Here is a 24,573-nt window from a genome sequence, read left to right as displayed (position 1 = left end):
ATTGTATTATGACAACATGAATTAAATCATTTTACAAATGTGAGAACCATATTATAATAGAAACATTAAAATTAATTATAAAATTATTAATAATTTAATAACTAAATTAACTAGTTCTCAAATTTTAAGCTTATCCAACAAATAAAATAGAAAACTTATGCCAAAATATATCTCCCTCCAAACAAAATAGAAGTAGACGTTTGTTCACAAATCCTTTTTTAAAAGAAAACTGATATATATACCTGGTTTAATCTAGAAAAAGTAAAAACGTAAAATGAAAATTTTCATAATAATTTTAGATACATAATTTACGTTGTGACAGTTGGATAATCCTCTTAATGAGTCCATTTATTAAATTTATGATTTACTAATTGATGTTTTTAAAATAAGAGTATAACAATAGTAATTTAGTATTAACATTTAATTTTTTAAAATTATTTAAATAATTCTATTTAAAAAATAAATAATAATAATATAAGCTAAATTTAAATAAATATTTTAAAATAATTTAAATTATTAAAATATTTCATTATTTAAATAATTATAATATAATTGATAACATAATTAATTAAATATAACAACAATGAAATTTTTCCAAGCCAATTCACCAAATACCACTTTTAAAGCTTATATAACTGGGTATTTTACAACACTTCTACAGCACAAATAGCAGTAAGGACCCATAAAATAAAGAAAAGATAAAACACAAATAGACACAAGGGTCAACAAAGGTCATAAAAAGTGCAGAACACATTATTGCCTTGGTATATAAGCAACATATTCAAACTTAAGAGTGAGGTCACAGAAGTACATCACTCATGGAGAGGGTGATAAATACATACAGACTTGAGATTCAGAAGTCCCTATCTGGAAAGAGAACAGGAGCAACCAAGGACCAGGTATAGAGAGCTGCAGTTGCCCAGCCAGTTACAATCCGAACCCAAACAGATGGCCAACCAACATCAACCAACTTCCCACTCTCCCCAACTGAGGTCGACCACCCAGTTAGAAGCATGGCAGAATACATACTTGCAAGACAAAATATGATATGGAAGAAGGAATAAGAATATGTTACTGGCTTTGTCTTCTCTTCCTCTTTCTTCCCATCCAACGGAAGCAGAGGTTTATCAGAACCTTCACCAGAGAAACCAAAACATTAGACCAACCCACAAATATTGGAGATACCTTACTTTACTTTCTCCTTTCCAGAATAAGACATCTACTTACATGAATTTTCTTTTTGAGATTCGTACATTACCTGCACGGGGAGAACTTGGAGGAGAAAGAAGGGTCGTAGAAGACCCAGCACGAACAGCAGAGTACACAACTGAGAGAACAGTTGTCAGCAGGCCAATGCTCATGGTTCCTGTTGAAACGGCCTTAGAATGCTTGTGAAGACCATTGCACTGGTAGTCCCTTGGTTCACTTGCTAGTCCACTGTAGCAGAGGTACATGCAGTACAAAGATATAACTGAAGCTGGCAATATGCTACCACCTACCTGCACAGCAAGGAATGGCAGAGCCATTTTTGTCAATGCAAGACTTTCAAACTAAGCCGCTAGATACATTTTAAATGAGTAGAACTTAAAATGCATTTTCTTATTTCCATTTGAAACTATTTAGAAAATTTTTTAAGTTTGCTAAGAATCTCCATCATCTTATAATGAAAATACGTATGAATTTCAAACAAATTATACAAAGTTAACTTAGTTCCAAATATAGCTTTTAATTGATTGTTAGAGAATGAAGACCCCTTCTAATATCCAATAGAATTCCAAGGGGAATTGAATTCAAAGCAATGTGTTTCAAAATATACTAGAAGTTCTTTCGACATTGTCAATTGTCATTCTTTTATAAAGATTTTTCATCCTCTTATGGCTGGACAAATACAGATTTCCAATGAATTCCATAGAACTAGTTCATTTGTTCTGAGCATAGTAATATTCTGCACATGCATAAGGTTTATGAATCATTTCTTCACATTCACATACGACTAATTACAACGGTTACCTTACTGATGTTGTTCTGTATACTTGAGCAAATAAAAGCACCTTGCACAGGACATATTAATAGCAATAGCAGAAACAACATGATTACTACTAAAATTGATTGCTAACTAGTTTATTACCACTTTAGCAGAATGAAGCAAGAGGAGACACGACAAAATGAGGCATTTGTATCGATATCAATTAATCAGCAAAAGTTACTCACCTCTCCTTTTGCCACTTATCACACTGACAAAAACACACTTTGCCAGCCTAAGATGGAGAAAATTCTCTTCCTAAAATATAAATGAGATGTATGTAAATGCAAAAGGATGGATCAATAAATGTAAACTCAAGAACTTACTGCAGGATGAAGTGCAACTATGGCAAATACAAAGGCAAGAATTAGGGTCATGACAATAAAGAAGGTGTTGAGTCCACAATCCTGTCCTGACGGTGTGAACCAGTGGAATAGAAGTCCCGAGAAGGCAAATGTTGCCACATAACAAACAAGAGAAACAACAAATAGGGCAATGTACCTACATAAATAAGTAAAACATAAACATTGAAACATGGAAATTAACGTAAAAATGACCAGAGAAGGAACATTTGGGTTATATTGAGTCATAAGATTGAGACATGATGTTAGGATAAAAGGAACTACACCAAACTAACCAGAACTGCTCATCATATCCAACCCATTTGTCATTCCATCCATGAACGAAGTCCAACAGAAGCACTACTTGAACAAGAAGAAACAGTCCCGAGCCAAACTTTGATACTGACTCTGCAAATGTGAAACATAAACATTGATATAAGTTATGGCATTATGGGTCAGGTACTAGACAAATCTTGTATGCGTTCCTATAAAAAGAAATTTGCCAATTTTCCTGGGTCATAAAGAGGTGTGAGAAATATAAGAACTCTTGAACATCACACTTAGTGCTTCTTAAACATCATATCAAACAGTATAGTATGATTCATTCACATGCACCAAAGAGATGCAAGCCCAAGAACAATGATATTTAATGTTGATCAAAATGTCGATAAGGTCCCCCACCCCGCCAACTTGTCTAAAGTCAAAATACAGCCTCTACCAGCCTCCCAAGCCAAAAAGCAACTCTAAGTGGAGCACTAACCTTTCAGATGTGTCATAATGGGGAAGTAGTACTTGTGGCTTCTTTTTTAGTCAAATGATTGTAGAAAGATTTGACCGAGAAACTCCCCCTAGCATCGAGCCTTCAAACTGATTGATCTCTACTCACATTAACTCTGACACTAGCAAGGGCTAGAAGAAGAGTCTCATACTCCTAATTTCCTAATCACTGAGATTTCTCACAACCTCCACATTCCATTCTCCCTTCCCCATAGTGCCACAATAGGACTCCTGTATCGACACTCTTGTACAGAGCAATAGCATAGATCCGAGATAACTGTTCTCTGAGTGTTCCACCCTCCAATCATGCCATAAGTTGATCCTATCCCCAATGTCAACCCTCCAACTGATATAGTCCTGGAATTACTCCAGCCTGTAAAATGTTTTTTCCATATTCTATTCTCGTTGGGTCTAGACAAGAGGCTGTACCATTCTCGATCTACGGTCCCAAACTTCGCCTCAATTACTCTCGACTAGGGACTATCATTTTCATTCATAAATCTCCAAAGTCATTAAACCTTAACAGCCACATTAACCTCCACCAAAGATTTCAAACACAGGTTGTCTTGAAACATAGACTTTTTTACCTCATTTCACGCCACAAGATGATACTTTCATCTGTCCTTTATGTCTCCCGTTAGAAATCTACACTGGATTGATTTTAATTTCTTGGCCACACCCGGGGTACTATCAATGGGTGGGGGACATGTAATAAATGGGGATGTTGACCATCGTGCTCTTAATAAGAGTGAGTCTCCCCTCTTAAGATAAGAGTATGAGTTCCTCTTAATGAGAGTATCATTGTGCACTTACTTCAACATTCGACATAACTTTATCTGATTGAGCAATCGTTAAAATAAAAAATACCAAAAAACATTTTGATGACTAGTTGAACCACTAAACAAGTGTCTAACCAATCTAGTGAAAACGGCTAACCCTTACTTGGAAAAGGACCCAAACAATGAAAATAAGATAAATTCTACTTGTATCTAGCCACAAATGTGGTTCACATACTAGCTTTCCATCACCGTCCAATGTCAAGGTTTTGCCGACAAGCTTGGCTTGAGGCGATGATTGTAACTCTTTAGATCGCATGCAATAATGTAGTTGTGACTTGTACTGCTTGCAATCTGATGATGCAACTACTAGGTAAACTTGGGATGGCAAGTGGCATGATTCCCAATGGCTTTAATAGTCGAGACTCCAGCAATAGGCTGTCAATGTGGTACGAGGCCACTCACGAACACAACCACTGGATATTGGTTGTTGGTAATTTGAAGTTCGCTACTGATAAGCTAACTGCATTTTGCACTTTTTTCCCAATTGCGTGTAATGTTTTGGGTGATTGAATGTAGGAACTTTTGGCTCTAGTCCCTGTAACCAAAATTAGGATTACTTTTCTACCTGTAGATTTAGGATAAACCTAAACATTGCACCTAAGGTTTCTTTTCTTTAAATAAGAATATTAGTTCCTCTTAATGAAGGTATCAATTGTGCACTTATTTCAACATTCGACATAACTTTACCAGATTGAGCAATAATTAAAATAAAAAACACCAAAAAAAATTTTGACTAGTTGAACCACTAAACAAGTGCCTAACAAATTCTAGTGAACCGATAAGGTTAACCCTTACTTGGAAAAGGACCCAAACAATGCAGATATGATAAATTCTACTTGTTTCTAGCCACAAATGTGGTCCACATGCTAGCTTTCCGTCACCATCCAATGTAAAGGTTTTGCCGACAAGCTTGGCTTGAGGTAATGGTTGTAACTCAGTAGATCGCATGCAATAATGTAGTTGTGATTTGTACTGCTTGCAATCTGGTGATGCAAGTACTAGGTAAACTTGGGATGGCAAGTGGCTTGATTCCCAATGTCTTGCTAATTTCAGAAGGAAAAATAATTATGTAGAGATGCTAAGCTGGAACGGGGATACAGTTAGTGGTAATGAAGAGATGAGAGAGAAGGCGACGCTGTTTTTTCAGAAGCTGTATATGGAGGACATATTTCAAAGGCCAAATCTTGATAATTTAAATTTCAGAAGGTTAAGTAATGGAAGTAGGGATGGGCTGGAGATGCCTTTCATGGTAGAGGAGATTAAAGCTTGCTTGGATGAATGTAATGGGGATAAGGCAAAGGGGCCAAATGGTTTCGATATGAAATTCTTTCAGGTGTTTTGGGAGGTGATAAAAAATGATGTGCTGGCTATTTTCCAAGACTTTCATAGGACTGGAACCTCTGTGAACTCAATCAACTCAACCTTCCTCGTGCTTATTCCTAAGGTGGCAGGTGCCAAGGAGTTAAAGGACTTTATACCTATCAGTTTGGTGGGATGTATCTACAAACTGATTTTGAAAATGCTTGCAAGAAGATTATCTGGAGTCCTTAGGGAGGTGATTGGAGAAAATCAAAATGCTTTTGTCGAAGGGAGACAAATCCTCGACGCGATGATGATTGCCAATGAAGTGGCTGATGAATTAGTTGGACAGAAAAAACAAGGGCTTATTTGTAAAATTGACATGGAGAAGGCTTATGATCATGTGTATTGGAACTTTGTGGACTATATGCTTGGTAGAATGGGTTTTGGAAGTAAATGGCAAAAGTGGATTAAAAAATGCATTTCGTCCACATTGTTTGCCATCATTGTAAATGGGGGTCCATCTACTTTTTTTAAAGCGTCAAGAGGCTTGCGCCAAGGGGATCCTTTGTTTCCTCTTATTCTTCTTACAGTTATGGAGGCGTTTAGTAGATTGATGGAGAGAGCAGAGAAGCTGATGATGCAAACAAAACTAAAAACACCCAAGATACTTAAAGAGTATCAAAAGGTGACTTGAAACAAATTTCAAATGACATGAACACAAATAAAATTGCAAACCTGCAAAATTTCAGCGAACCAGTAACAAGATCAAAGGCAAAAAATCTTAAAGAGTTGCTCCAAATTTTTACTAAAAAACATGTGGATGATGGACTGGCCAATTGTGAAAAATTCAAATATGAGTTTTTTCAACAGTCCAAATTCGTAACTTTAATTGGATTTAAATTATTTGGGATGATTTGAGTCTTATTGTTAATGAATGAATAAGCCTTGTGTATGAACTGGATTAGTTGAGTTGTTTTAAGTATTTTGTATTGTTTTATTTTACTTTGAGTTATCTAAGCTCATATAATCAAGTGTAACTCATTTGGGCTTAAATCTTATCTTAGTGTTATTACAAGAATGAGTCCATAACTATTATGGTGCCACAAACAATTAGTGGTGTTGGTTAAGAAAATTGGAGTTACAAGAAGTTACATAACAATTACATGCCTATAACTAGCCTAATTATTATTGAAGTTACAATTGTAATTATCACATAATTAGCCTAGTTATTGTTGGAATTACAATTCTAGTTATTGTGTTGTAACTTATCATTGATTTCTTTGTCAATAAATACCAAAAGAACTCTTTTTTGTGGACATTAAGAGTTGTAATCAAATATTTCATAATTAAGTTAAAAGTGTTTTGGCTTTTTTTTCACTTTATGCACAAGATATTGATTTGGAATACAATTGTTATCACTTGTATTCAATTTTGAATTCTTATTTCAATTGTTCTTGGTGCTTATTTGGATTGCGTTCAAGGGATATCATTTATCATTTATCTTTCTTGGATTCTATTTAAATTCTATCATTTGGGTGATTGAACAAATTTGATTCCTTTTTACTTGTGATCTAAATTATGTTTTACACCGACTGAAGAGTTTTAAAATTCAAGCAAGGGTCTTGGGGTTCCGCATTATTTAGTATCAGAGCCAGGTTCATCAAGTAAATTATTCTATCCTTATTTTGTTGTCTTTATTTTCATTATTTTATACTTTAAAAAAAAGGACAAATTTGCATTCAGCGAAAAAAAAAAAAAATCAGATTAGCCTAATTTACTTAATTGTGCAAAACACACTTCAACCAATTCTACCTTGTGTAATTGAAACACCTGTTATTATTTCCCTTTTATTTATCTCATATAACATTCAAATACATTTAAAATTTAAAAGGAAAACTCATTTCAAGATTGTTTATTTAGTTGAGATTGTTTGTGTAATTTTTGGGGCTGTTTGGAAACAACTCACCTCCATTGAGTTTGTTTTCATCCAAAACTGATTTCACTTAATTTGAGTGTTTTTGGTGATAATTTGTTGTTCTATTAGAGAATTACAAATTTCGTGCATCAAATTTCAGATTCACCATTTTTTCTTACATTTTTAGTTTTCATTTAATATTTCTGCCCATTTGCTTCTTATTACACCTTGAAATAATAATATTGATTCGTTGTTGCATAATTAACATAAAAATCATCATACACTTATTTCTATATCAAATGTGTGCCCTTCATTGTTTAGATTGTTCTAGTTTACTTCTATAGTTGAATTCGTGTATTTTGTTTCTTTAGAAATTCTTTGTTATCTCTAATTAAAATTGAGTACACAGTGATAATCAATTGTTATTTGAATTGACTCTTTTGCATAAATTTATAAAAGATTGCTTAAGTGGTAAAAAGCGAGAGAGCGTAACCTCAAAAGAAGGTAAAAGCCAAAATTGAGTGAAACACGAGTGCTCATACTACGAGAGTAAACACGTGAGGGAGTCATTTGTGAGGTTGTCATCTATTTTGTTTGTCATTAAAATTTCAGATTTGAAGATAGAGCCACAAGAGAGTGAAAGAACATCAAAAGATCAAGAATTCATCCTCAAAGTAATGCAACAACAATTTGAGAGGAGATTCAACTAGCTATTGGCAACATGAATGAGAAATTAGAGAAACAACAAAGTGAGTTAAATTTCATGAGAGGGGAAGCTTCCGAAACCAATCCAATGGCAAAAAGACTTCCAACACCACCTTTTGATGAGGAAGTGGAGTAAGAATTTGACCAAGCTACTTTGGTCAATGAATGTTGAAATTATGGTAGGAGTCGAAATAATCTTAATAAAAATATTGGGAGCATCAAAATGAAAATTTCATCATTTTTAGGCAAGAATGATCCGAATGCTTATCTTGAATGGGAGCGCAAGCTGGAGCTTATTTTTGAGTGCCACAATTATTCGGAAGAGAAAAAGATAAAGTTTGCGGCCGTGGAGTTTGGAGAGTATGTCATTGTGTAGTGGGATCAACTCATCACAAGTAAAAGGAGAAATGGAGAGAGACTATTTCCACTTGGGCCGAAATAAAGGCTATCATGAGAAGGTGTTTTGTTCCTATTCACTACTATAGGGACTTACATCAAAATTACAAGACCTTATACAAGGGAACAAGAGTGTAGATGACTATTACAAAGAGATGGAGATAGCCATGATAAGAGCTAATATTGAAGAGGATAGGGAAGCTACTATGGCAAGGTTCTCAAATGGCCTTAACAAAGACATAGCCAACATTGTAGAGCTTCAACATTATGTGGAGACTGATGATATGGTACACATGGCCATAAAGACTGAAAGACAATTAAAGCGAAAGGGTAACACAAGGCAAGCCAACACTTATTCGGTCCAAAATTCCAATTGGAGGCCGAATTGGAGGGGAGATAACAAAGCTGTCCAATTCAAAAGAGATGACAAAACTAAGCCAAAAGATGCTAATGATAATAAAAACAAAGGTATTTCTAACTCCCAAACTCCTAGAAATAGAGATATCAAGTGTTTTAAATACTTGAATTTTAGTCATATTACATTTCAATGCCCAAATAAAAGGGTAATGGTGATGCGTGGTGATGGTGTTGAAACGGAGGATAAGAGTGATGTGGAGGATGAAATGCCTCCTTAGAGGATTGTAATGATGGGGAAACGCCTATGGAAGGTAAATTGTTGGTTTCTAGGCATGCTTTGAATACGCAAGTAAGGAATGATGATGAGGGAGTTAAGTTGCAAAGAGAAAATATTTTTCATTTTAGATGTCTAGTAAATGAAAAATTTTGTAGCATGATTATTGATGGGGGTAGTTGTGTAAATGTGGCTAAGTACCTTGTTTGTTGATAAATTGGGTTTGGAAACTACAAAACATCCTAAACCTTATAAACTGCAATGTTAACAATAGTGGGGAGGTAAGAGTTAATAAGAAAGTGAGCCTTTTACTATTAGGAAGTATAGTGATGAGGTGACATGTGATGTAGTTCCTATGCAAGCTAGTCATATTTTATTGGGTAGACCATGGCAATGGGATAGGAGAGTGATGCATGATGGGTATCGCAATAGGTACATGGTAGAAAAAGATGACAAAAAGTATACTCTTCTTCCTTTAACTCCTAAACAAGTTTTTGAAAACCAAATGCAACTTGAAAAATCTCATGATGAATACGCACAAAAAGAGGCCGAGAGAAAAAGAAAAGAAAAAGAGAAAAGAAAAGAGAGTGAGAGAAAATTAGAGTGGAAAAATGTAGATCAAAAGGAAAAAAAAAGAGGTTTATTCGACCATAGAAAAGAATGAGGGAAAGAAAATGAGGTTTTATGCTAAAATAAGAGATGTGAGAAAAGTTTTATTTTCTAACAAGCCAATGATTGTACTCATGTACAAAGAAGCTTGTTTCTCAACTAACGAACTTAACCCTTCTTTGCCAAGTGTTGTGGTTGAAGTTTTGCAAGAATTTAGCGATGTCTTTCCCGATGATCTACCTTAAAGTTTACCACCTTTGAAAGGGATTGAGCATCAAATTGACTTCATTCCAGGGGCTGCCATACTAAATAGACCAGCCTATAGGAACAATCCCGGAGAGACCAAAGAGCTTCAAAGGCAAATGGAGGAGCTCTTATAAAAAGGGCACATTGGAGAAAGTTTAAGCCAATGCGCAGTGTCCGTCTTATTAGTATCCAAAAAAGATGGTAGTTGGCGTATGTGTGTTGATTGTAGAACCGTCAACAAAATAACAGTAAAATATCGACACCCAAAACTTGATGATATGTTAGATGAGTTGCATGGTGCTTGTGTATTTTCTAAAATTGATCTTAAAAGTGGTTATCACCAAATAAGAATGAAATCAGGAGATGAATGGAAAACTGCTTTTAAAACAAAACAAGGGTTATATAAGTGGTTGGTTGTGTCATTTGCCTTAACTAATGCGCCAAATACTTTCATGCGTTTAATGAACCATGTTTTACGTGAATTTATTGGAAAGTTTGTGGTTGTCTACTTCGATGACATTCTTGTGTATAGCAAATCTATTGATGAACATGTCATGCATTTGAGGCAAATGTTTGACACATTGCGCAAATTTCAACTATATGCTAACATGAAGAAATGTACATTTTATATTGATCGCATCATTTTTTTAGGACATGTCGTGAATACAAAAGGAATAGAAGTAAATAGTGAAAAAGTAAAGGCTATTCAAGAGTAGCCGACACCTAAAAGTGTAAGTGAGGTGCGTAGTTTTCATGGTTTGGCAAGTTTCTATAAGAGATTTGTAAAAGATTTTAGCACCATTGTTGCCCCTTTAACTAAAATCATGAAAAAAGATGAGTTTGTTTGGGGAAAAGAACAAGAACATGCGTTTTCTTTATTGAAAGAAAAGTTATGTAATACGCCTTTATTAAGATTGCCTAATTTTGATTCAACTTTTGAAATTGAATGTGATGCCTCTGGACTTGGGATAGCTGTTGTTCTTATGCAGGATAAAAGACCCATTGGTTACTTCAGTGAGAAACTCAATGGTGCACAATTGAATTATTCCACCTATGACAAAGAGTTTTATGCTTTGGTAAAAGCATTAGAGACATGGCAGCATTATTTGTTACCAAAAGAATTTGTGATTCACACCGATCATGAATGTTTGAGGCATTTGAAAGGGCAAGGCAAGTTTAATAAATGACCTGTAAAATGGGTGGAATTCATAAAATCCTTCCCATATGTGATCCAATATAAGCAAGGAAAAGAAAATCTGGTAGCTGATGTGCTTTCAAGAAGGTACAGTTTTATCTTTACTCTTTCTACAAAGTTGTTGAGATTTGAGCATTTCAAAGAATTGTATGTGCATGATAGTGATTTTTCAAATGTTTATGTGGCTTATGAACATGCAGCATTTCAAGACTTTTATAGATATGATGGTTTTCTATTTAAAAGGAAAAAATTATGTGTGCCTAATAGTTCTATTAGGGAGTTGCTTGTTCGTGAAGCACACAGTGGTGGTTTAATGGGACATTTTGGGATTGATAAAACTTTGAACATTTTACATAAACATTTCTTTTGGCCTAATATGCGCAAATATGTTGAGAAAATTTGTGCGCAGTGCATCTCATGTAGGCAAGCTAAGTCTAAAGTTCAACCACATGGATTATATATATCATTACCCATTCCTACACATCCTTGAGTTGATATTTCTATGGACTTTTTGTTGGGTTTGCCTAGGACTAAAAAAGGCCGAGACTCAATATTTGTTGTTAATTGTTTTTCTAAAAATGCACACTTTATACCATGTCACAAAACAAATAATGCCACACATATAGCAGATTTGTTTTTCCACGACGTTGTTAGAGTACATGGCATTCCTAAAACCATTGTGTCCGATAGGGATGATAAGTTTTTAAGCCATTTTTGGCGAGTTCTGTGGTCCAAACTTGGGACCAAATTTTTATTTTCTACTACTTCACATCCACAAACGGATGGTCAAACTGAAGTAGTAAATAGAACACTTAGTACATTATTACGTGCTTTAATTGGAAGGAATGTTAAAACTTGGGAAGATATGCTACCATTTGTTGAATTTGCTTATAATCGGAGTATACATTTTTCTACTGGATTTTCTCCTTTTGAAATTGTGTATGGTTTTAATCCCTTAACTCCACTTGATTTGTTGCCTATTTCTATAAGTGACATTTCTAATTTGGATAGACATAAGAAAACCAAAATGGTTAAAGCCAATCATGAAAAAGCAAGGCAGAACATTGAAAAGAAAAATGAACAAGTAGTATCCCATGTAAATAAAGGAAGGCGCAAGATTTCATTTGAACCCGTAGATTGGATGTGGGTTCATCTGCGCAAAGAACGATTTTCATCAAAACGGAAATCTAAATTGGATGCTCGTGGGGATGGTCCATTTCAAATCATAGCCAAAATCAATGAAAATGCTTACAAAGTGGACCTACCAAGTGAGTATAGTGTTTTGGCTACATTTAACATATTTGATTTATCCCCTTTTAAAATTGATGCAGGAATTGATTCGAGAACGAATCCTTTTGAGGGGAGGGGGAATGATGCAAATAAGGATAAAAACACTCAAGATACTCAAAGAGCATCAAAAGGTGACTTGAAGCAAATTTCAAATGACGTGAACACAAATAGAGTTCCAAACCTGAAAAGTTTCAGCGGACCAGTAACAAGATCAAAGGTAAACAAGTTTAAAGAGTTACTCCAAGTTTTCACTCAAAAACATGTAGATGATGGACTGGCCAAATGTGAAAAGTTCAAATATGAGCTTTTTGAACAACCCAAATTCGTAACTTTAATTGGGTTTAAATGATTTAGGATAATCTGGGCTTGTTTGAGCCTTATTGGTAATGGGTGAATAAGCCTTGTGTATGGGCTGGATTAATTGAGTTGTTTTAAATATTTTGGATTGTTTTATTTTAGTTTGAGTTAATTAAGCTCATATAGTCAAGTGTAACTCATTTGATCTTAAGTCTTATTTTAGTGTTATTACAAAAATAAGCTCATAACTATATAGTCCCACAAACAATTAGTGGTGTTAGTTAAAAAGATTGGAGTTACAAGAAGTTATATAACAAATACATGTCTATAATTAGCCTAATTATTGTTAAAATTACAATTGTAATTATCACATAATTAGCCTAATTATTGTAGGAGTTACAATTCTAGTTATTGTGTTGTAACTTATCATTGATTTATTTGACTATAAATATCAAAGGAACTCTTCTTTGTGGACATCAAGAGTTGTAATCAAATATTTTAGAATTGAATTAAGAGTGTTTAGGCTTTCTTTCACTTTATGCACAAAGTGTTGATTTAGAATACAATTGTTATCATTTGTATTCAATTTTGATTTCCTATTTCAATTGTTCTCGGTGTTTGTTTGGATTGGATTCAAGGGATATCATTTATCTTTCTTGGGTTCTATTTAACTTCTACCATTTGGGTAATTGAACAAATTTGATTCCTTTTTACTTATGATCTAAATTCTGTTTTACACCGATTGAAGAGTTCTAAGGTTCAAGAAAGGGTTTTGGGGTTCCGCATCAGCTGAATTTGGTGAAAGGAGTGGAGGTTGGGAAGGGTAGGGATAAGATGAGTGTATCTCACTTATTCTTTGCAGATGATGCCTTAGTCTTTTGTGAACCTAGTGTTAGTACCATTCTTCACTTAAGATGCTTATTACTTTGCTTCCAAATGGTTTTCGGCCTAGAAATCAATTTGAACAAAACGAAAATGGTTCGGATTAGTGATAGAAGGGAGGAAGCTAGCCTGGCCAAGATTTTGGGTTGCAAAGTTACTAATTTGCCTATCAAGTACCTTGGTCTCCCACTTGGGACAAAATACAAAGATGTAAGAACATGGGAACCCATTATTGACATGTTTGGTAGGAGGCTAGCAAGTTGGAAGAGGAATTATTTTTCTAAATCGGTGAGACTCACTTTGATTAAGAACACATTTGTTAACTTACCAATCTATTATCTATCCATTTTAATAATTTCGGTCAGCATAGCAAGAAGACTTGAAAACATTCAATGAAGATTCCTTTGGGGTGATGAGGATGGCAAGAAGAAGTATCATTTGGTTAGATGGGAGGAGGTTAAAAAACCAGTTTGGGAGGGTGGCCTCGGTTTGAAGTCTATAGTGGAGTTAAATCAGGCTTTCCATGGGAAATGGTTGTGGAGATCTCTTGAGGAGAAGGGAAAATTGTGGTGGAAGGTAGTTCGTGCTAGATGGGGTGATTGGGAGAAGGAGAGTGGGAGAAGGGGTAAATTTAAGATTCACAAGATGAGGCTTTGGAGAAAGATTAGGGAGGACAGCCAATACATCAAGAGCTGTGTGGGTTGGAACGTTGGTAGGGGTGATGGAGCTAGATTCTGGCATGATGAATGGATGGGGAACTTCAGCTTAAAAACCAGATTTAAAAGAATTTTTGACATTGCTGGTAATAAGGATGCTAAGGTGGAGGAGATGTGTGAGTTTATGTGGGAGGTTAGGATGTGGGATGTGAAGGTGAAGAGAAGATTACATGATTGGGAAATTGATGAGTACAGCAGCCCACTTTTGTCTCTGACAAAAGCAAATTTGAACATAAAAAGGGATAAAAGAATATGGAAGCCTGATGCGAAGAAAGGCTTCTCGGAGAAATCTTTATATAGCTGTTTGACAAAGAAGGACAACAGCCGCAACATGTCTGCTCCGTATAAGCAAATATAGAAATCTAAAGTCCCTCCTAGAATGGCTTTTTTCACATGAGAGACGGCTAATGAATGTATTTTGACCTTGGATATGCTTAAAAGAAAGGGGAATGCGTTGGTCAATAGATGCTATTTATGTCATGCTACTGAAGGAACGTGGAACCACTTATTATTATTTTGCCTAGTAACTTACAGCATTTGGACCGCTATTTTTGGGTTGTTAGGGTTAAATTGAGAAATGACTGAGTGTGTGAGGAATGAGTTGTGGGCGTGGGTTGGTATTTGTAAAAAGAAACATCATTTGCTCCTTATTCCAATTACAATCCTTTCGGTTGTGTGGAAGGAAAGGAATGGTAGAGTTTTTGAGGGTATAAAGAATAATTTTACAATAATTAGAAATAAATGAATTTATACTTTTGGATCTATTTTGATGAGTCATGATATCAAAGACATGTGGGACTTTGGTACTGTCATATACCACTTAATTGATATGCAACTACTTTGTATTTGGACGGTACCCCCTTAGTACCTTGTGTATAATAATACTTCTCTTTTATTTCAAAAAAAATTGGCATGATTCCTAATGGCTTTAATAGCCGAGACTCCAGCAATAGGCTGTCAATGTGGTACGAGGCCACTGATGAACACAACCACTAGATATTGGTTGTTGGTGATTTGGAGTTCACTATTGATAAGCTAACTGCGTTTTGCACTCCTTCCTCGATTGGGCGTAATGTTTTGGGTGATTGAATGTAGGAACTTTTGGCTCTAGTTCCTTGAACAAAAAGGATTAATTTTCTGCCTGTAGATCTAGGATAAACCTGGACACTGCAGGTAAGGTCTTTTGAACATCACATCCAAGAAAAGGTTTCTTTTCTTTATATAATAGTATTAGTTCCTCTTAATGCGAGTATTAATTGTGCACTTATTTCAACGTTCGACATAACTTTACCCGATTGAGCAATTGTTAAAATAAAAAATACCAAAAAACATTTTGATGACTAGTTGAAACACTAAACAAGTGCCTAACAAATTTAATGAACCGATACGGTTAACCCTTACTGGAAAAGGACCCAAACAATGCAGATAAGATAAATTCTACTTGTGTCTAGCCAAAAATGTGGTTCACATGCTTGCTTTCCGTCACCGTCCAATATCAAGATTTTGCCGACAATCTTGGCTTGAAGTGATGGTTGTAACTCAGCAGATCGCATGCAATAATGTAGTTGTGAGTTGTACTGCTTGCAATCTAGTGATGCACCTACTAGGTAAACTTGGGATGGCAAGTGGCATGATTCCCAATGGCTTTAATAGTCGAGACTCCAACAATAGGTTGCCAATGTGGTACGAGGTCATTGATGAATACAACCACTAGATATTGGTTGTTGATGATTTGGAGTTCGCTACCCATAAGCTAACAGTGTTTTGCACTTTTTTCCTGATTAGGTGTAATGTTTTGGGTGATTGAATGTAGGAACTTTTGGCTTTAGTCCCAATAACAAAAATTAGGATTAATATTCTACCTGTAAACCTAGACACTGCACCTAAGGTCTTTTGGACATCACATCTAAGAAAAGGTTTCTTTTCTTTAGATAAGAGTATTAGTTCCTCTTAATGAAAGTATCAATTGTACACTTATCTCAACATTCGACATAACTTTACCCGATTGAGCAATCGTTAAAATAAAAAATACTGAAATACATTTTGATCACTAATTGAACCACTAAACAAGTGTCTAACCAATCTAGTGAACCGATACGGTTAACCCTTACTTGGAAAAGGACCTAAACAATGCCGATAAGATGAATTCTACATGTCTACCCACAAATGTGGTTCACATGCTAGCTTTACGTCACCCTCCAATGTCAAGGTTTTGCCGACAAGCTTGGCTTGAGGTGATGGTTGTAACTCTGTAGATCGCATGCAATAATGTAGTTGTGACTTGTACTGCTGGCAATCTGGTGATGTATCTACTAGGTAAACTAGGGATGGCAAATGGCATGATTCCCTATGGCTTTAATTGTTGAGATTCCAGCAATAGCCTGGCAATGTGATACGAGGCCACTGATGAACACAACCACTAGATATTGGTTGTTGGTGATTTAGAGTTGGCTACTGATAAGCTAACTGTGTTTTACAATTTTTTCCTAATTAGGTGTAATGTTTTGGGTGATTGAACGTAGGAACTTTTGGCTCTAGTCCCTATAACAAAAATTAGGATTAACTTTCTATCTGTAGATCTAGGATAAACCTAGACACTGCACCTAAGTTTTCTTTTCTTTAGATAAAGAGTATCAGTTCCTTTTAATTGAGAGTATCAATTGTGTACTTATTTCAACATTCGACATAGCTTTACCAGATTGAATAATCGTTAAAATAAAAAATACCAAAAAACATTTTGACGACTAGTTGAACCACTAAACAAGTGCCTAACAAATCTAGTGAACCGATACAGTTAACCCTTGGAAAAGGACCCAAACAATGAAGATAAGATAAATTCTACTTGTGTCAACCCGTAAATGTGTTTCACAAGCTAGCTTTCGGTCAGCATCCAATGTCAAGGTTTTGCCGACAAGCTTGACTTGAGGTGATGGTTGTAGCTCAGTAGATCCCATGCAATAATGTAGTTGTGACTTGTACTGCTGGCAATCTGGTGATGTATCTACTAGGTAAACTAGGGATGGCAAGTGGCATGATTCCCTATGGCTTTAATTGTTGAGATTCCAGCAATAGCCTGGCAATGTGATACGAGGCCACTGATGAACACAACCACTAGATATTGGTTGTTGGTGATTTAGAGTTGGCTACTGATAAGCTAACTGTGTTTTACAATTTTTTCCTAATTAGGTGTAATGTTTTGGGTGATTGAACGTAGGAACTTTTGGCTCTAGTCGCTATAACAAAAATTAGGATTAACTTTCTATCTGTAGATCTAGGATAAACCTAGACACTGCACCTAAGGTTTCTTTTCTTTAGATAAAGAGTATCAGTTCCTTTTAATTGAGAGTATCAATTGTGTACTTATTTCAACATTCGACATAGCTTTACCAGATTGAATAATCGTTAAAATAAAAAATACCAAAAAACATTTTGACGACTAGTTGAACCACTAAACAAGTGCCTAACAAATCTAGTGAACCGATACAGTTAACCCTTGGAAAAGGACCCAAACAATGAAGATAAGATAAATTCTACTTGTGTCAACCCACAAATGTGTTTCACAAGCTAGCTTTCGGTCAGCATCCAATGTCAAGGTTTTGCCGACAAGCTTGACTTGAGGTGATGGTTGTAGCTCAGTAGATCCCATGCAATAATGTAGTTGTGACTTGTACTGCTGGCAATCTGGTGATGTATCTACTAGGTAAACTAGGGATGGCAAGTGGCATGATTCCCTATGGCTTTAATTGTTGAGATTCCAGCAATAGCCTGGCAATGTGATACGAGGCCACTGATGAACACAACCACTAGATATTGGTTGTTGGTGATTTAGAGTTGGCTACTGATAAGCTAACTGTGTTTTACAATTTTTTCCTAATTAGGTGTAATGTTTTGGGTGATTGAACGTAGGAACTTTTGGCTCTAGTCGCTATAACAAAAATTAGGATTAACTTTCTATCTGTAGATCTAGGATAAACCTAGACACTGCACCTAAGGTTTCTTTTCTTTAGATAAAGAGTATCAGTTCCTTTTAATTGAGAGTATCAATTGTGTACTTATTTCAACATTCGACATAGCTTTACCAGATTGAATAATCGTTAAAATAAAAAATACCAAAAAACATTTTGACGACTAGTTGAACCACTAAACAAGTGCCTAACAAATCTAGTGAACCGATACAGTTAACCCTTGGAAAAGGACCCAAACAATGAAGATAAGATAAATTCTACTTGTGTCAACCCACAAATGTGTTTCACAAGCTAGCTTTCGGTCAGCATCCAATGTCAAGGTTTTGCCGACAAGCTTGACTTGAGGTGATGGTTGTAGCTCAGTAGATCCCATGCAATAATGTAGTTGTGACTTGTACTGCTTGCAATCTGGTGATGCAACTACTAGGTAAACTTGGGATGGCAAGTGGCATGATTCCCAATGGCTTTAATAGTCGAGACTCTAGCAACAGGCTGTCAATGTGGTACGAGGCCAATGATGAACACAACCACTAGATATTGGTTGTTAGTGACTTGGAGTTCGCTACTGATAAGCTAACTGTGTTTTGCACTTTTTTCCCGATTGGGTGTAATGTTTTGAGTGATTGAATGCAGGAACTTTTGGCTCTAATCCCTGTAACAAAAATTAGGATTAATTTTCTACCTGTAGATCTAGGGTAAACCTAGACACTGCACCTAAGGTCCTTTAGACATTACACCTAAGAAAAGGTTTCTTTTTCTTTAGATAAGAAAAAACATATAGATATGGAAATTGGAGATAAAGCATAAAGGAGGATAAGCTATCTTCCAAAATAATAGGAACATAAAGGAACAAACATAAGAACCAAAACAAAGATGAAAGAACAAAACAAAGTGAGTGAAAAATAGGAATTTAATCTCTTTAAATCATAGAAAGAGGAATCCCCTTCCAAAAACCATGTATTTTTGCCCAAAGAAAAGCTAAGAACACAATCCTATTGCACAAATCTATAACTGAATAGGAACACTACTTAAAATTCAAGCATTAGACCAACCATAGGATCCAAAGACCTATAAAAATGCCCCCCTCAAAAGCATGAAATACTCTCTACTAGTCCCATAATAATAAGAAGTAAAAGTTAAAAATCTCCAAATTAAGGTGACAAACCAAATACAACCTAAAGAAAGAAAATTATAGTCCAAACTTTCTAAGCCACCTCATAATGCAAAAGCATATGAACATTATTTTTAGAGCTGCAAAAACACACCAAGCACACATCAGGGGAAATATCAGTTTTGGATCTGCAAACCTGAAAAATAGGTTTCTTAGACATTGTACTTAAGATTTGGTTGTCATCATACAACTAAGGTTTTTTGTGAAGGTATTTTTAGAAAAGTCAAAAATAATTTAGTAACTCATGCATTGATCTCAAAAGTGAGGCTATAAAGGTATTTATGGTGCTTAAATATACAATCCTAATCTAAGTTCAATATGGAATTGTAATAGAAAACTTAGATTTAGAAGAATTAAAACATAAATAAAATTCTAAGCTACTAAAGACCTAATCTTGTCCATATTATTACAAATAGATTAGCTAGAAATATAATTCTAACCCTAATCTAGTTTCATATCCATTATGCACCAAGAAGACTCCAGTTCAGTATAAAATCCAAAAGGTAACAATAAGCCTGCTTCATGTCTTCCAATTGCTACCTAAACAATATGTCCTCCAAGCCTTAAAAGATCCAAATTGTCTTAACAGCACTTGAAATTTCATTATAGTTCGCACCGAAAGGAGAATGGTACACAAAGACCCTGTATTTATTAACTTCTATACTTGTGGCTTTAATAGGCTTAGAAAAATTTTGGAAATAAGCTGTTATTCTTCAAAAATATAAGGAATCACTTTTAGAAGGAATACTCACCATAGAAGCTGATAATCTCATTTGGAAGGAAAAACATGAAAATTACCAAAAGACACCAGCAAATAATTTTCACCATCCATCCACCATGGTGCAAAGAATCACGTGGATCCCTCTGATTTTTTACACCCATCATCAAAACAGACAGAGTGGTGAAAAAGATAAAATTTCCTAAGCTAACCCGCAGCACAGCATCTGTTTCAAACCATTCCCTATTAGGTGTCTTGTGAAAATGATTAATCCCTGCATCAGCAGCCAAAAGAGTATCAGTTTCATTTTCTTTTTCAAGAAAATGAAAAAGAATCAGATTCATTTCATATATTAAGGAAATACAGATACTAATTTAATCTTATTTATGCAGTAAGTGCGATAAGTAGATTCATGCACAACCCTAGAGAAGTACACTTACAGGCCGCCTCAAGAATACTGCATTACCAAAGAGAGTCACTTGAGGAAAGATCATGTTCAAAAAAAATGACAGATTGCTCCTAGAATCCTATACGGATGCAGACTAGGTATGAAGGACAAATGATTTACCAAGAGTCATTGCACCTTCTTTGGGGATAACTTGCTTACTTGGAGGAGTAAGAAACAAAATGTAGTTGCTAAATCAAGTGCAGAATCATAATTCAGAACAACGGCTCAAGAGGTATGTGAATAATTGTGGTTAAAAAGAATTCAGAAGATCTAAAATCAATTAGGACAGTCTCATGCACTTATATTGTGACAATAAACCCGTCATTAGCATTGTTCATAACCCAGTACAATATAATATAACCAAAACATATTGAAATTGATAGATACTTTATCAAAGAACATGTAGATAGTGGTTTAATATGTATCTCAACATGTCAACCAATTCGTAGCTTGCAAATGCGTTGACTAAAAAACTGAGTAAACTAGCATCGTGAACTATCATTGGCAAGTTAAGGATAAAAAATATCTACTCCAGAGTTAGAGGAAAGGTGTTAAAAATAGTATGAAATTAGATTAAAGAACGTTAGGATAAAATACATCCTAAACAATTAATGTACTTAATGGTTTATTTCCTTTTATATTCCAGAAATTATGTATATATAGAATTGTAATATTGAATAAAAACACATCAACCATTCTTGACACATCCTATAGACAACTAACAAATACCCACAACAAGATAAGCAACGGAATTAGTTCAGTTTAATTTACTTAAAGAACTTTTAGACTATGCCAAGCCATTAAAGAAATATGACATAAAATAAAAGAACAGAATTCTGCACTATCTTCTACTTTGAGATGCAAAAGATATCTCTATTTGTGGACTTTAAACACTCAGCAAATGGCTATCATGGAAGAACAAGGGGTTCTCTCATTCAACTAGGCAGGTATTAAGAATGTCAAATTCAACTCATACAATAGTTATCCATCATAAAATTTACACTCGTTTAGGAGAACCCAATATGTTGCCACGTGGAAAGAGTAGATTTAGCCAGAAATCTTACAAGGGAGCTTTTCCATAAGAGGAGCAGCAACCTCACGAAGAATCCATGAAACAACCAGAGAGAGCGCGAAGAGCCCACAGTAAGCAATCCTTGCAGACCGCCGGCTGATCCCAGATACCACTGTACGGCATGCATCACATGCACACGACGCGCAGCATGATGCAAGGCAAGTAGCTGCCCACATCTTCTCCTTCAATCAATGAAAAATCAATACCTAACTGCAAAGAAAAGTAATAAAAGGAAAAAAAATCAATTTTCATTTCCCCTCATCAGATAATGATCACTAACAAGATTCTTGATCTCTTAATTTTATTTGCAAAGGAAAGTCAGAACTTGTGATCAATTTGATTCAGATTCTTTGCCAGTCGATTGCAAAGGTCCCTAACCGAGTCAAATAATTACAAACTCATAAAGCAGAGGAGTGAGACCTCGTTGCATCCACTGATTTGACAAGTAAATAGAAGGAATTTGTATCAAAGAATACCACCACAAGAAGAAATGCACAATTGCACGTCTTAAACTGCAAAATTTATCTGGCAAAGGATGAACAATAACAAGACAAGTCACATTAAGCACACACCGCCAAAAGCCTTACCAAGAGGCCTGAACTATACCTATTGTTAATTTCCGAAGGTGTAAAAATATATTAATTCTAAGACTGACCAAGCAAAATTAGTGATAAAAACCCTAGCAAAAGAACACGTAGATTTGTAGTGACTCAATCAATCTAATTTGTAAATAAGCCTTGACATCAGTAAGAATTTAGAGAGACGAAGAAAAAGAAAACCATATTACGTACCTTCAACACCTACGGAAACAAGAACACCGTTTTTTTCCCTTTCAAAGTTTATTATACGAGCAAACGGAAATCAATTCTCAACGGGGAAAAGGAGATCATTAACCTAAAAACTAAATGTATTACAGAAAAAGAGGAAAAGAAGAAGAAGATGTTGTACCTACGAAACGAAGAACAAGTCTGACCAGAACAAAAGCTTTGTCGATACGAAGGAGAGGAGGCAATTACCTCTCTCTCGGCGTTGCATCACAATCCTCTGAAATAGCTCTACGATATACTTTTGTAGCCTGCCACTGCATACCCTTGATTTCACGTGATATATTTGGGCTTTTGAATCGATTTCGGAGTATTGGACGGTTGTGATGAATGATGAATCTATGATGGATCACCCAATGGCTCTTCTTAGATAAACTCCTTAACATTAAATGAAAATATTACATTTATTTATTGATAAATATGATGTTATTATTTCTTAAATATAAAAAATAAAGTTAATATAAATATATTAATTATAATTATACAATTAATAATAGTTTATTTTCTAATAAATTTAAGTTTACTCTTTAATATTTGAAATATAAAAATAAAAGTTTAGATAAATACTCAAAATCTTTAATTTGAATAATAATATAATAAAAATATTGCATAGCATAATTTATTAAATTTTAAAAAAAGACATTTCATGCATCTATCAAATTCTAAAATAAAATTAAAAATTAATACTAATTTTAATAACTATAAATGGTATTAAAATTAATTGTAATAAAATTTTTAAGTAAAAAATTATTATAATAAAATTATAGCAATAACAAAACATGATCACAAGCTAAAATAAGATTTCTTTTTCACATTTTTTATAAAATGTCTTATGACTCTTATTTATAAGGATATAAGATATCATGAATTAGTTCAAAAATTAAATTAGATGTGTATTGTCGACATCCATAAATGATAAATAATGAAGAGTTTGATATTAAGTCTCTCTCAATATCCATTTCAAAATAGAAAATTGTCTTATTAAAACCTTTCCTAAAAAATCTAGTAACATAAAACATGATTAAGAAAAAAAAAAGCCTCAAATCAAAGAAAAAAAATGTGTGGTGAAAATCATTTCAATACGGGAGGGGTCAGTAACCCTATCACTATTATCATTTTTTAATCTACTCATCGTGTTTTTCATCTTCCTTTCAGATTACTTGTCTTTCTTTTTCTCTATACATTATCTCCAATATGATAACCATTTGTTGCTTAGTTTGATGAATATGATTTTTAATGTTTCTAACTACCTATTACTCTAATGTAGACAATGTTTTTCAACAAACTTTAAGTTTTTCAGCCAAGCCCAAATCCATACCTATTTATGACTCCTCAAACCTTCACAATAGTCTATTTATATGTAGCTTCCATCAATTAAAAAGCCTCGAATCAAAATACTTTAAACTTATTCCTTCTTCTACTACTCATATGGGAGCATTATTTTATCTGTCTTAATAAACGGTGAACATTGAACTCATGAAAAGAATTTATCCACCCTAGAGTCGCCACAAATATGTCAAGTATCTATAGGATGTTCTCTTGACCATTTCATTTATTATTCCATGTGTGTTTATACCTTGTAAAAGTAATATCTAGTAAATCGAATTCCTTCAAAACTTCTATAAATTCAAGCAGTAATTTTGAATGTTTCTGTTCTCTTCTTTTTCCTCAACAAATGAATAATATCTCGTTAAAGTCACTTCCACTATCTTCCATGGTTCTTTGTAGTTATGACAAAGATCTAATCAATTCTTACTATCTATCTTTTTGCATATGAAATCCATAAATATTAGTGAAATATCATTTTTTCACCAACACCAAATATATGAATATCAATATTGTTAAAAACTCATGAAATTAACATATAATCGACAAATTAATTTTATAACTAATTTTTTAATATTATTTTACATAGCATCACATACAATCACATTAAAGAATAGCGAATTATATGTAAATTTTTATGGTATAAATATCTCTTATAAAAATTCAAACTTTTAACATAAAAAACAACAAAAAATCTCTTCTTCTTCTTTACAAAAACATAATGTTTTGTTGAGAAAGAGAGAGAAAATAAATTCTTTGAACAATCTCTTGAAACCTTAACTCCAATGATCTATGTAGTCTCTTTCATATCTTTCATCTCAAAATAAGATGACAACCAATTTTGATTTCTTTTACATACCCTTTATCATTTCTAGTTATAAGTCT

General features: G+C 34.3%; 1 protein-coding gene across 2 annotated transcripts; it reads right to left on the bottom strand.

Annotated features, from left to right (window-relative positions):
* Positions 1-603: 603 nt before the first annotated feature.
* On the bottom strand, positions 604-22,623 carry LOC110813172 (Serinc-domain containing serine and sphingolipid biosynthesis protein). Of its 2 annotated transcripts, none has more exons than XM_022040209.2 (7): positions 22,487-22,623; positions 21,531-21,748; positions 20,053-20,292; positions 2,661-2,772; positions 2,350-2,524; positions 1,259-1,499; positions 604-1,134 (listed from the first exon to the last, which is right to left on the bottom strand). In XM_022040209.2, the coding sequence occupies exons 2-7, from the start codon at positions 21,712-21,714 to the stop codon at positions 854-856; spliced, it is 1,233 nt and encodes a 410-aa protein (XP_021895901.2). In that variant the 5' UTR covers positions 21,715-21,748; positions 22,487-22,623; the 3' UTR covers positions 604-853. The 2 variants fall into 2 exon arrangements, with proteins under 2 accessions (XP_021895901.2, XP_021895900.2); XM_022040208.2 differs by lacking the exon at positions 22,487-22,623 and adding an exon at positions 22,330-22,482.
* Positions 22,624-24,573: the final 1,950 nt, after the last annotated feature.

This window comes from Carica papaya, chromosome 5, assembly GCF_054855325.1.
Source record: "Carica papaya isolate Zhongbai chromosome 5, ASM5485532v1, whole genome shotgun sequence".
In the NCBI taxonomy this organism is placed as follows: Eukaryota; Viridiplantae; Streptophyta; class Magnoliopsida; order Brassicales; family Caricaceae; genus Carica; species Carica papaya.
This window is presented reverse-complemented; position numbering and strand designations above follow the sequence as displayed.